The 13,832-nt window shown below is 46.5% G+C and overlaps 1 protein-coding gene across 1 annotated transcript in view; it reads left to right on the forward strand.

Moving 5' to 3' along the window:
* GRB10 (growth factor receptor bound protein 10) overlaps window positions 1-13,832 on the forward strand; it is a 196,307-nt gene that overhangs the window by 86,529 nt on the left and 95,946 nt on the right. Inside the window, 1 exon segment of the mRNA XM_032642729.1 lies at window positions 10,770-10,860. Coding sequence (XP_032498620.1) covers window positions 10,770-10,860 — 91 coding nt within the window.

A 13,832-nucleotide genomic window follows, 5' to 3' on the forward strand; every position in this document is an offset into this window, starting at 1 on the left:
TATTAAGACTTGTGTTATGGACTAACATAAGATCTAGCTTGGGAAATGTTCCATGGGTACTTGAGAAGATCGTGTATTCTGCTGCCTTCAGGTGGAATGCTCTGTATATATCTGTACAAGCCATGTATTCTAGTGTATCTTTTAAGGCTAATGTTTCCTTATTGATTTTCCGTCTGGATGATCTAGCCATTGATGTAAGTGGGGTATTAAAGTCCCTACTATTACTGTATTGCTATCTATTTCTCCTTTTAGTTCTGGTAATAGTTGCTTTATATAGTTAGGCACTCCTGTTTGAGTGCACAGATATTTACAAATGTTACATCCTCTTGTTGGGTCGACCTCTTTATCATTATGTGATGCCCTTCTTTGTCTCTTATTGCAGTCTTTGTTTCCAGGTCTTTTGTCTGATATAAGTATAGTTACTCCAGCTTTCTTTTGGTTTCCATTTGTAGGAAATGTCTTTTTCCATCCCTTCACTTTCAGTCAATGTGTGGTCTTATATGTGAATTAAGTCTCTTGTAGGCAGCCTATAGATTGGTCATGTGTGTGTATATATATATATATATATATATATATATATATATATATATATTTTTTTTTTTTTTTTTTTTTTTTTTTTTTTTGGCGGTACACGGGCTTCTCACCACTGTGGCCTCTCCCGTTGCAGAGCACAGCCTTCGGACGGGCAGCCCCAGCGGCCCTGGCTCACGGGCCCAGGCGCTCTGCGGCACGTGGGATCCTCCTGGACTGGGGCACAAACACGCCCCTGCATCGGCAGGCAGACCCCCAACCACTGCGCCACCAGAGAAGCCCTGGTCTTATATTTTTATCCATTCAGTCACCCCATGACTTCTGATAGAAGGGTTTAGTCCATTTATATTTAAATTAATTATCGATAGGTATGAGTTTACCGCCATTTTCTTTTTCCGGGCTGTTTCTGTAGTTCCTCTCTGTTCTTTTGTTCTCTTCCTTTATGATTTATGACTTTCTTTAGTGCTTATATAATGCTTATATTCCTTTGTCTTTTTCTTTTGTATATTTTCTATATAGGTTTTTGCTTTGTGGTTACTGTAAGGCTTAATAAGTTACATCTATAACAGTCTATTTTAAGTTGATAAGAACTTAAGTTTGATCCCATTCTAAATAAAGCTCAGCATTTTTTCTCTCCCACTCCACCACGTTTTATGTTTTTGATGTCATATTTTGCATCTTTTTATCTTGTTATCCCTTAACTAATTATTTATAAGTGCCTAATTTATATCTATACTATATAATTACCTTTCAGTGAGATTTATTATTATTTCATAAGTTTTCTTGTCAACCCTACCCCAGCTCTTGGTCATCAGTCAAACCTTTGTGCTTCTCTCGGAAGCCCATTGTATTTTTGATGTCTCCCAGTCATTGATTATGTACCACAACCTGTCAGTGTGTTTAAGGGGAGGATCTCAGCACCTCAGTACAGGCTGCTTGGAAGCCAGACCCTCAGGCATTAGCTTTCAAAAGTGTATAAATATATACAGTCGTGTGGGGCCCCAAAAGTAAGCCCCGTTGGACAGACTATCTGGTGGTGTCCCCTGGGTGGCCGTCACAAATATTGGGGCTCCATCTGCTCTCTGTGCAGTGCCGTAGGGTGCATCTTTGCACGAACCGTCTCTCTGGTCGCCAGAGTCTTGTGAATCCCAGGAATGCAGACCCTCTGGCCTCCAGAGCCAGGTGACCAGGTGGCATCCCCTAACTGCTGAAACCAGGGCACTAGACCTGGAAACAAGGGTACGTGTAGTATGTAAAGCTCCCCTCCAGGAGATGCTGGTGCTCTGGAGTGCAGCAGAGAGAGGTTGTGAAGATGGCACCGACCTCTGAGCTGGGCTCTTGGGCGGGTGAGTCCAAGCACGTGGGCCCTTCCAGATCACTGCAGTCCTGTGCATCTTGGGACATGAGCCCCTTTGGTTTTCAAAATGAGATGATTTTTCAGGCTTGCCTCTCAGGTGCAGACCCTACACATTGAGGTACTGACGTGGGGTTTGAAGCTTTGCTCCTCGGGAGAAGCTCCATATTTCGAGTTTTCTCCCAGTTGTGGGTCACTGAGCCAGGGGTGGGGTTTATGGCCAGGTCGTGTCCCAGCCCCTCCCTCCTGCCTTGATATGGTTTCCTTCTTGTTTGTCTGACGTGCGGGCATCACTCAGCCAGCCGTAGGTTTTTTAGGAGCAGATTGTTCCCTGGGTGGCTGTAAGGTCGGTGTGTCCATAGGAACAGGTGAGTTCTGGATCTTCCTGTGTCACCATCTTGAGCTGGAATCTTCACACCCATTTTTAATAAAAATTAGTGATTGTCTGTGGCTCGGGGGAGGGTAACTATGAAATCTGGATCACACCTCCCCACCTGTATATGTTTGAAAGTTCTACAGTAAGACATACATGCCGTGGACAGAAGCGGGCTTTGGGCCGTTTAGTTGCCTATTCTTCACTAGGACAGCCGTCTCATAGCTTAGTGGATTTCCATTTTGATTTGTTCCACGGCTTTAACTGCACCTTGTGTGAAATGATAGAAGCCATGACACTCGCATTTCCCACGTTGATTTTCAGAAGCGGTGGCCTGTTGTGCCTTAGCTGGGGTCAGCAGTTTCTCCAGGCAGCAAGGTCAGGGGGCAGGAGGGCTACCTGGTGGGAAAGACCTGGGGGAGGCCCAAGAGCTGCCGGGAGCTGGAGCGGGGATCCCTTGTCATTACGTCTTTTCCCTGCTCAGCAGAGGGCCAGCTGTCGGTAGGGCTGTGGGTGGCTGGGAGCCACTCTGGCTTTGTCTTAGCCGCTGCCTCGGGCTGCTGTCCTGGGACTGCCCATTCCCCTACACCATTCTCGTGCACTGTTGGCTGGTTGGCTGGTTGGTTTTGGGTCCTCTAGTGTTTACGTTTATTCACGTTAGATTTCTGCTTGTAGATTCTGATTGAGCATTCTCTCTTGTCGAGTACATTTCAGTTCCTCTCGTTCTGTTTTCTGTGGTGTTGATCTTTGTTCAACTTAGCAGGGTAACTAAGGGCACCTACTGTGTCTTTATTCAGGTCCCTGAGAGATTGTATACAGGCAGGTGTGAGGACAAATCCCTGGGACGCCCACTAGAGAGAGATCTTGTTTACGGACTTCTTGTCCCTGTTGCTTACTGACCATCACTGAACACCTGGTAGCTTTAGTCACTCAACAGACCCTTTGTTTACATCATTTTAATTTAATCATCCCAACCGACCTGGGAGGTCCCCATTCTTCCCCAAGGAAGCACAGAGATGCAGGAAGTTGCCCAATGTCACAGGACCAACCAGCAGGTTGGAAACTGGGATTTGACCCCAGAGTCTGGCCTTACCTGTTCATTCCCATTTGTTACCCGGCAGATGCTGTGCTGACTGTTACACCCCGGTCTCATCAAATTCTCCTAGCTGCTCTCCGAGGCATATGTGACCCCAGAACTGCTCACCTGCCCAGTGAACGTTTCTGGTCCCTGGAGCAGTGTTCTTCTTGAGCATCTTGTACTGTTCCACAGCAGCTTAGGCCAGGGTTTATTAGACGTGAGTGCCAGCTGACAGTTGGCCTCTTGCCTGTTCTGCACCCAGGCTGCATTGTCAAGGTCTTCGCTGAAACACAGGTCGTTCTGCTGGCCTCCAGCAGGGGGTTGTGTGTCCCAGGACAGCGTTCCGAGGCCTTGCTTCCATCCTGGGGCCTCTACCTTCACCGCCTCCCTGAGAAGCAGTCGGCAGTGAGGCTGGGGTCGGGCTGGGGGTGGGAGGAGGGGACAGAGTGGTCGGTGCTCTAGGGGAGGAGGGGTGCACCCTCCTTACTTCTCACTTTAATTGAAGCAGGGCAGCGGGGTGAGGGGTAAGTGACCACGGTCCTGTGGGCTGTCCCAGAAAGCTCCAGAAGGGGGTGCCTTTTGGGCTGGACCTGGAGGTTGAGCAGATGGTGTGTATGGAGGGCAGAGAATATTCCAGACAGTGAGGACTCCACAAAGAGCGGGGGGGGGGGGAGGCACACGACTGTGGCCCCTGGAATGTTCCAGTGAGTGAATCACCTAAGGTAAGGAGCTCAGACTCCAGCTCAGACTCAGGACTGAACAGGTCCCTGGAGTCTGCATTTCTCACTTCTTTCTCCAGGTGAGACTAGCGTGATGCTCTGGGAATGACAGGGAGGGGCCCAAGCCCTGTCGCCAGGCCCTGTGGAGTCCTGACCCCAGCTTGAGGCACTTCTTAGGTTTAATCTTTAAACCTGCAGGTGCCCCCCCGCAGCCCCTCCATGGGCAGAGGCCTCAGCAGTGGGCAGTGGGCGCTCCTGGGCGGCGAGGAGGACAGGTCCAGGATGGGACTGGAGGGTCCAGAGGAGCTGGCCAGGTTGGTGCCCCAGCCTGGAGCCAGCAAGAGGCCCGAAGGAGCAAGCCTGGGGGCGTTCATGCGGCCCCAGAAGTGGGGCTCACTAAGGAACTTTCTAGAGGAATCGCACGGCCGTGCTGGAGAATCAGTCCACGTCTGGCCTCTCCTGCCTGCCCCTTCGCACCCTGTGGCTCACCCCCTACCAGCTCCCAGGGCTCAGCGAGGCTTGGACGAGATCACTTAGCACGAGGTCATCCTGCAGGAGGAAGGTGTCTAGGCCTTGCTTGCTTCCGACTTTGGAAAATGTTTCTAAAGCACATGGGTTTGGGGATCCAGCACTAAATGGTGAAGTGACCCATGCAGCTTTAATGAAGGGGCTCCCAGCCGCCCACCTCTCCGAGGGGTAAACAGCACTATGACCAAGGACTGTGCTTCAGAGAAGCATCGTCGGCTAGTGGCCACCTTCAGAGAAGAACCCGCGCCTTCCTCTGCAGGCCATGGGCCTCGTGCAGACAAGGAGGCTGTGTCGTGCTGGCCCTGGGCCCCGGCCTGGCCACTCTGACCCCCTCACCAAGAGGGAGGCCCACCAACCTGGGACGGGAGAACCCCCCCAGACAGACCAAACTAGTCCTGGAGGAGACCAGGCCAGCCCAGCGAGAAGACTTTACCCTGGTCCCAGTTTGTATTATCGTGCACTTCTCTGCACTTGACCTTCCAGCACTGTGGGGAGTTTCTGTTCTGTGCCACGGTGGGCCTTCGTGCTCTGGCTTTAGTTTACAAACACCATCAGTTTCCATACTATTTCATTTCTCTTGGCTTTGCAAGATAATAGAATTCTTGTCCGAAGCTTCTATATGCTGACTTCTGCTCTTTCGATCTGGGAGTTTTATACATGAACAAATGAGGCAATTGTCGAGATTTTGTTCTTACTGCTGTAATTTGTCAGGCAAGCCTGTCAGATTTCAAATGGTACTTTAGGTGTAGAGTTGCCAGATACACTAGAGCCTGCCAAGTTAAATTCAGATAAACCACAACATTTTTTTTTAGGATAAGCCCCATGCAATATTTGGGACATACACCAGAAAAACTATTAGTTGTTTGTCTGAAATTCAAGTTTCACTGAACGTTCTGTATTTTTAGTTGCTAAATCTGGTCACGCTATTTAGACAAGTTTGCCTTAAATTAGGTTAGAAGGTTACTTGTTTTCTGAACAGAGGTCTCGGTGGGGTCTGCCGTGCACATCACTGAAAAGAGGTGTTCTCAGGAGGGCAGCGTGTTGCTGGGTGACTGGCTCTCAGAATGGCAGGTGCACGGGAAACACCGAGGTGTTTGTCTACCTGTCAGGCCACGCCCAGCCCCAGAAACGCCTTGAGCAGGGCCTCGGGTCAGCTGGACCCCCAAACCCTTTGAAATATGTGGGGTATCACAGCTTCTTGGTTTATACTCTCGATGCTTGTGTGGTCTGATTTCAGTCAGATGGTCCACTCCCAACATTCGTGTTAGTAATGGGTAGTAGTTACTTAAATATAAGGAAATATTCCAGATGGAAGTTTAAATAATCCAAGCAGACTTCTGTTACCAAACGCAAGTCCATGTGCCTGATACACAGTGAGGCCAAACTATACTGAAGTATTGGAGTTTGGAGCAGAGAAAGGTTTATTGCAGGGCCATGCAAGGAGGTGGGTGGCTTATGCCCCAGAAAACCCCGAACTACCCCGAAGGGTTTCAGCAAAGCATTTGTAAAGGCCAGGTGAGGGGGCATGGTTGGTTGCTGCAGGCTTCTTGGTGTCACAATCCTTTGTTCTTACAGCTGTCCACGTATGTCAGTTCACAATGTTCCTGTAAGCCTTCAGCAAGAGGAATGTTACTCTCTGTTCTGCAACTTTTTATTTCTGTATGAATGGAAAAGTGTTATATCCTTAAGGGTCAGAGCCTTGAGAATGGGCTCTCCTGTGTATTTAACTCGAAGCAAAAGCAATAGAGGACAGAGGTTAAAGTAAAAGAAACAGATCCAATATGGAGTCAGATTCGTTCTTCCCTATGACACTTTGACACTGCTTGTTTAGAAGAAAGTGGCTGAGGAACTCCTGTAAAAGCAGCAAAGGGGGAAACATACGCTGATGATAAACGTGTCCAGCAGCAGTGAGCATGGGAACCTGGGAGCTAGCCCAGGAAGGAGCAGGTCTGTGGCACCAACGAGGACCACAGACCCCTGTGTGCGTGGATTGTAACGTGGGATGTGAAAGTGACCTTCCAGACCAGGCACGAGGGAAGATTGGGTGATAAATGGGCCTGCGTGGACTGGTCAGATTTTGGCCTCACCTCTTCCTGCCCTCCAAAATAGATGGCAGAGGGATAAAAGAGAACACACCCGGTCGGGGAAGAAACCAGGACAACACGTAAATGGATGCTTCAAGTGTAAAATAATGAGCCCCAAAGAAAAGTTCAATAAACTTCACTGCATTGACTTAAGCTCTGAGAATCAAAAAATGTAATTAAGTCTCAGACAAGGTGGGAAAAGTATTTGCTACAAAGAGGACCAGACTTTGTTTCTTAGCACATAAAGAGCTCATCCTGGGAGATTAAGAGACAGACCGACATATCTGGGGAGTCCAGGGCCTCAGGGCTGGTGCCCTCCCAGCCGTCCGGCAGGCGGTGTGCGGCCCATTCGACAGATTTTGCCAGCTGACTCGGCGAGTCCAGACGCTGGTCCCAAACCCTCAGCTGGGTGATGGGGGGCTGAGGTTCCTTCACAGAGGCTCGATTGGGAGCCCTTGCACTGGTCCAGCTGGCCTGTCAAAAAAAGGGTAGTCCAAAAGGAGAAACACAAAGGCCTGATAAGCATATGAAAAAAATGTCCAACTTCAGGATTTAAGACCTGCTTGTGAAAACCACGGGATTAGGCCACACTGCCTGCCTCTGGGACTGACTGGCAAGATAAAAATTCCGAAACGGTCACCATCACAGTGTCAGCTGCCTGGGATGTTGGGAAGTGGGCAGGTCTCTGTTTCAGGTGGAGGGGTAAGCTGAGTGAACGAGAGCTTGACAGTGTGTGTCTAGACTCAAGAAGAAAGCACCTAACTTTCGACCTAGGCCTTCTACCTCTGGGGATCCTAAGCGAATGCTCAGAAATGTGGACAAGCTTTTATGCACAGAGCTATTTGCTTGATTATACTTATGTTTATCTGAAATTTGCAAATGGCCGGAAGTGTTTCTGAGACTAGTTTAGAATCTGAATAAATGATACTTACCAAGGTTTTAAAATAACCTCTTGTGATGTAAATTGGGGAAAAAACACAAAATTGTTTATACCATGTGATTTCCGCAGTGTCCAGCTATGCATAGTAAAGGTGCAAAGTCCAGGGGAATGCTACCTTACCCCACTGTCATGGGATTTAGGCTAATTTTTGTGTCTGTATTTGCAAAAATTTATATGGGTGGTTTTAAGATTTGGAAAAGAAGGAAAAAAATATTTCTCTCAGATGGTAAAGAGCCGATTGGATGGAGAGACACTGGGCTGTGGAGGTGCTGAAAATAGGTGGGGTGACCCCGGACGGGGAGACTGCTGAATCTCTTAGGCTGGGGGGACCACCCTGTACTCTAACCTTGACAGCCCAGCTCCACCTTCAGCACCTTGTGGGCGGGGGAGGGGGGCAGTCTTAGTGGCATCACTCTTGCCTCCCAGACACCATGTTCTCCAAACTAATCCCTCTCCTCTCTCCCAATCAAAACCTTACTTTCTTAACAAACTCTACGTTCGCCAGTTGGGTATTAATGAAAGAAATCGTGTTACACAGCTACTTAATGGGGTATGCTAGAATTATGAAAGGGCTGATGGGGAATGTTTGTTGCCATGGAAAATTTCAGAAAGCTACGTTAACATATGACAGTAGGTGTCATGACTGTGATTCCATTTTTTATCAGAATCATTTGTAACCCCCATGTGATTCAAATATAACATATACGCTATCCATAAAAAATTCAAACATTGCATCTGTACACACTCTCTGTGTGTGCATTTTTTTTTTTTCTCTTTGAAAGAACTGCCCAGAAACTGCTGATAGGATAACATCCTTGGGTGACGGAAGAGAGGTTCATGTTCACTTTTGTGCCTATACTTTTCTTTAGCATCTAGATTTTCCTAACTAGCAAGCATTATGTCTGTGATTAAAAAAGCCAAAAGAGAGCTATTCCTTTTGAAGGGGGAGAGCAGAGAGAGAGAAACGCGTGAAAACCTCTCCCTTACCAGAGGTCTTTGTTGAGTTTTCCCAGGTTTTCTGGAGGCAGGTGTGAAGGCGGCTGTGCTCCCCGGGTAGCAAGCATCTTCTCTCCCTTCTGGACTCTCTCTGTGCTGCTCCCCACTCTGCCCTCCCTCTCTTGGGAGTGGCCCCAGCGGAGTGTGGACCAGACCCACACCTGTGGACGCACAGTGGGGTTATCACCCATCCTCTTGGCCGGGCAGGCCAAGGCTCTGGATGCAGAAGCTACTGGCCAGGGGGTGGGGGGAGCATTCAGGCCATAAAGTGTCTTGTCAGAATAATGTGCTTTTTTGGAGTTTCTTGTGTGAGCAGCTTGGGCTGGAAGGCACTTGGGTTCTGGGGCCCAGCTGCCTGGGGTCCAGTCTCAGGGCTGCCCCTAACCACGGGGTGATAGCGGGTGGACGCTCCTTCCATGCCTCAGCTTCCTCATCTATGAAATGGGAGTTCGGCTGGTAGCATAAGCTCCACGCCATGCCAGCACCCAGGGGGTGGGGGAGGGGGACTTTCCATGTGCGGAGCTTTGTGGTACCAGGATGCTGAAGGTAGCTACTTGTACTTGTGTCAATTTTTATTAATATTAATAGATTTTCCATGTAGGTCTTATACTTTCTGACACAGTTCTAAAACCTTTCCAATTACAGAGGCAATATATGTGCATTTATAAAAATTACGAAAGCTTCTTAAATCTACCGGAGAAGTCTGTCATCTCTCCACCCCAAGTTAATCACTGCTAATACTTTATTTTAAGCATGTAAATATTGTACAGGCCCATTTTCTTTGTCCATGTTTTAATGTATCTTTCATTGGCTTGATTATAATCCCATGAAGATGTTTTTCTGGAGTTGTGGGCTTTTTTTTTTTTGCGGTACGCGGGCCTCTCACTGTTGTGGCCTCTCCCATCGTGGAGCACAGGCTCCGGATGCGCAGGCTCGGTGGCCATGGCTCACGGGCCCAGCCGCTCCGCGGCATGTGGGATCTTCCCGGACCGGGGCACGAACCCGTGTCCCCTGCATCGGCAGGCGGACTCTCAACCAATGTGCCACCAGGGAAGCCCTGGAGTTGTGGGCTTGATTTTAATGTTGCCGTTTTAACTTTTGCTGAAAAATTTTCTCTTCACCTGAGGTCTAAAAAATGCCACTGAATATACACACTACCATGTATAGAATAGATAACCAACAGAGACCTACTGTATAGCACAGGGAGCTCTACTCAGTATTCTGTAATAACCTATAAGGGGAAAGAATCTGAAAAATAATGAATGTATGTATATATATATATATATATATATATATATATATATATATATACTGAATCACTGTGCTGTACACCTGAAACTAACACAATATTGTAAATCAACTAGACTCCAATAAAATTAGAAAAAAAAAAGAGGAAAAAATACTGAAATAGAAACAAAATCCAATAGGGTCAAAAAAGCTAAAAGATTATTCTTTGAAAATATCAATAAAATGTATTTCCCACTAATCAGTGAAACAAATCAAGAAAGATCCCACCAACAACCAGTAACAGGAAAATTATAGTGACATCTCTTCAGATAGTAAAATAAAATCAGAGGATGTTATGAATAATATGCCAATAAATTTGGAATTTTAGATTAGACAAGCGCCTATAAAAATATAATTTATTAAAACTGATGTAGGAAAAAATTTTAATCTGAATAAATCTATACTATTAGGAAAATTTCTTTTTGCAGTGCCACTGAGCTCTGGATGCTCTGTGGAGGGTCTAATTATAAAACAGTCGCTGGGCATTTCCGTACCAGGTAACAGACCACCTAGGGCTTGATCACCAGTAATTGTTACAGAAGATGCCTGTACTCCATGGAATGCTAATTCTTTACATTTATGGCTTAAACCCTGCAGTTGACAGTAATTCTTTTTGAATTGCTATTCAGGGAAAGCAATTTAAGCCAAAAACAAGGAGTAACTTTTTCTTCCAACTCCCTAGCCAGCAGGCTATCCCTTTTTATGATTAACTTTCCTTTTACTGCGTATTTTAAACAACTGTCGTTCAAAACTAAAAAAGTATATAAATCGAAAAAGTAAGAAATGGGGGAAGAAAGAAAAGAAATGCTGGGGGGTGGTGGATGTGACCCCTGTGAAGTGCTTCTTTTGACCAGAGCCTTTCCGCACCTGTCTCTCCAGGACCAGGTGGAACAGACATCTCCTCGCCGTCCTGGCAATCTGGCAGGACCCGGCTTCCCAGCGCCGCCTGACCGGCTGGCGAATCACCAAGGTAAGGACGGAGTCACAAAAGCGCCCTGACACAGATGCCCTGACTCTCACTACAGCTTTGCAGCGATGCTAGGCTTTGTATTCTAAGAAACTGTTCCTGGCTCTGATATAAGAAGATGCTGACCTTAGCTCTTCTTTTCCCCTTCAAGGAAAATAAACTCTGTAAAAGAGAGAAATACTTGATTTATGACATCTTCCTATAGTTTCTTTCAATGAACCAACTTCAGTGAGCAAAACTTCCAAATAGATTTCATGTGAATTTTCCCAGGATTCAACTTCAAGGCAACCTTAGAGGCCCCTCCATGGTGGGACCCTCTTGATTTTGGCATTTTTATTTACACTTAAGCTGGTTTTGCGTGTATGTACTCTTGGCAGTTCTCTACTTTCCTAGGATTCCTTCTGTTTCTTCTGGTTAAATGGTTACGAGGTCTGGTAACTTAGGTCTAATAAACCCAAGCTTTCACGTAGGGCAGGACTTAGGAAGATAATAGGTCTGATCATGAGATGGGACAGGAAGAGCACACATGGCTGGTGGTTGAGATTATTAGAGAGTTTAAGTATCAGAAATTGTAGGGTTTAGAGCTGGTAGGAATTAGAATAATCAGATTTTCTTAATTGCCTAAGGAGAAAGAGGATGAAATTTAGCAAAAATAAAGTCTGGGAGCTAGCCATGAAGTCAAAAGGATGTTTTCTCGAGCATTAGAAGATTTGTAAAAGCTGTCGGGATTTCCTGTGTCAAGCGTAATTTTAGGGTGCCCTTCTCGAAAACTCTCACACAAAGTGATGCGAGAGGAGTACCAGTTTGATCACATCGGCTTTGAAACTCAGGGAAATCTTAGCTTATTACATCTCACTGCTTACACTGAGTGACCTGGGGTCTGCGTGTCTCAGCAGCTGCGGCTGGGCCTGGGGCAGTGAGTGGACGTGACTCCAGGCTGAACTCAGCTCCCCAGACAGTGCAGGCTTTTAAGCCATCATGACATTGACCACCTTTCCCTCCAGTCTTCAGTAATTCTGCACACACGGCACATAAAACAGGAAAATCAAAAGGACTCAGCCTGGCTCAGACACAGGACGGAGATGCCCCCAGAGCAGTGAGCAGTGCTGACACCCGTGCCCACCAGGCTGCAGGTCCCAAAGCCACCACCGACGGCAGCGGTTCAGGTCCCAGGGACTAGTAGGGGCCAAGCTCCTGCAGCTCGCTGGGAGCTGGGGTGGGGCACGCCCCCTCCTGAAAGACCCTGGAAAACAGTGCATGTGGACCTACGGCCAGGCAGCTGGCATGGCCCCGCAGCACTGCAGCCTCCCCTGAGGAGGTCCCTGAGCGTCCCAATACCCCAGCACACGGGAGGGTGGGCAGGGGACGCAGAAGCCCAGCCCAGCCCAGGTACCACTGCACGCCGGTGTTCCCAGCACGGGAAGCAGTCTGCTACGAGGCAGCACAGCTCCCAGGATCGAGAGATTGTCTCTTAAACGTGCAGATAAATGTGTTTGTAATGCCCTGGAGGTGAAAGCAAGAATAACATCCACCAGAGAGGACAAGAAACTGTGAAACACAATGGGAAGAAATGAAGCAAGAACGGGGGGTGTGAGAGAGAGTCCCTGAGAAGCTTTGGAAATGAGATGAATAGCCATTGGCATTTCCAAAATGCTGGATTTGGTCTAAAGAGAATGGATGAGCCGGAGTCACCTCCCTCTAGCCCAGAGAGTCACGGGAAAACGTGGACGGGCCATTGGACGCGGTCATGTAGACGTGCATGAGGACGGGAGTGGAGGGAATGGGGGTGGGATTTGAAGAGATGCTGGTCAAGAACGGGCCAGAAATGAGGAGACAGAGCCCCCCCACCGCACTCAGAGAACTAAGAGGAAAGATGACGGTTCTTCCGCATCTAAAAGCATTTAGCATTATTCCAGAAAATGGAAGACAAGAGAAAATCCAAAGGGAAACACATTTCACAACCCAGGAATGGCCATTGGATGGATGGCCGACTTGGGCCCAGGAGGAGCCAGAAGACAATGCAGGAGATTTTTAAGGTGTTGAGGGAAAAAGAACTGTCCATCTAAAATTTTGTCCCAACATCTTGTGAAAGCAAAACAAAGCTTTCAGATGAAGGTTGAGACAGTTTATTACTGGCAGTCCTCACTAAAAGAATGATTACAAGTTGTACTTCCAGAAGAAGAAATGTGGATTGTGAGGAAGGCCTGGAAGCATGAAAACAGTAATGGGCCGAGAAAGAAATGCTGTGTCATAAGCTGAATTCTATGTGAATTGTTAAAACCAGGTTAAACTAAAACTTTGGTTAATTAGCCGTTGGGAATGAGTGTTAAGTGTGTGATGGAGTCATAGTAAGACCCTAGTTAGGATAAAAGGAATGTAAAATGACTTGAGACTACATTAGAAAAAAAGATAGTTAACGTATTTTAAAATATTAGGTGCAACTAAAATATTGACTGTAATTACTCAAAGAATATGTGTATAATCTGTAGTTTCTAACCTAGCAGAAAAAAATATAAGAGAATCTACAGTTTATAAAAACACTGAACATCAAGCAGAAAAGGGCAAAAAACCAGATGTGAACAAAAAAGGATGTCAAACAGAAAATATAAAATACGAGGATTATTATTTATATATAATTATAGTATATAATTATAGTATTATTTAGATATAATTATAGTAGTGTTATTGTATTATTTATATATAATACTGTTAGGATATCTCTAATAGTATTAACAGGTTCAAATTAGTAGAAATACGTAGAACCCTGCACCCAACAGACAAGACACCTGATTCTTCTCTAAAATCTGTATAACTTTTAAAAAAGTTGACCATATATGGAAAGTTGAACTGAATTGTAAGCATTGTTTCATGCATGCCACGGTCTTTGACCCAGTGTGATTAAATCAGAAGTCAACAGAAAAAGTTCAAAACAAAACATGTAAACATATTGTGGAAACATTACAATACCTCCTTAC

This window comes from Phocoena sinus, chromosome 9 (assembly GCF_008692025.1).
Source record: "Phocoena sinus isolate mPhoSin1 chromosome 9, mPhoSin1.pri, whole genome shotgun sequence".
NCBI classification, from domain to species: domain Eukaryota; kingdom Metazoa; phylum Chordata; class Mammalia; order Artiodactyla; family Phocoenidae; genus Phocoena; species Phocoena sinus.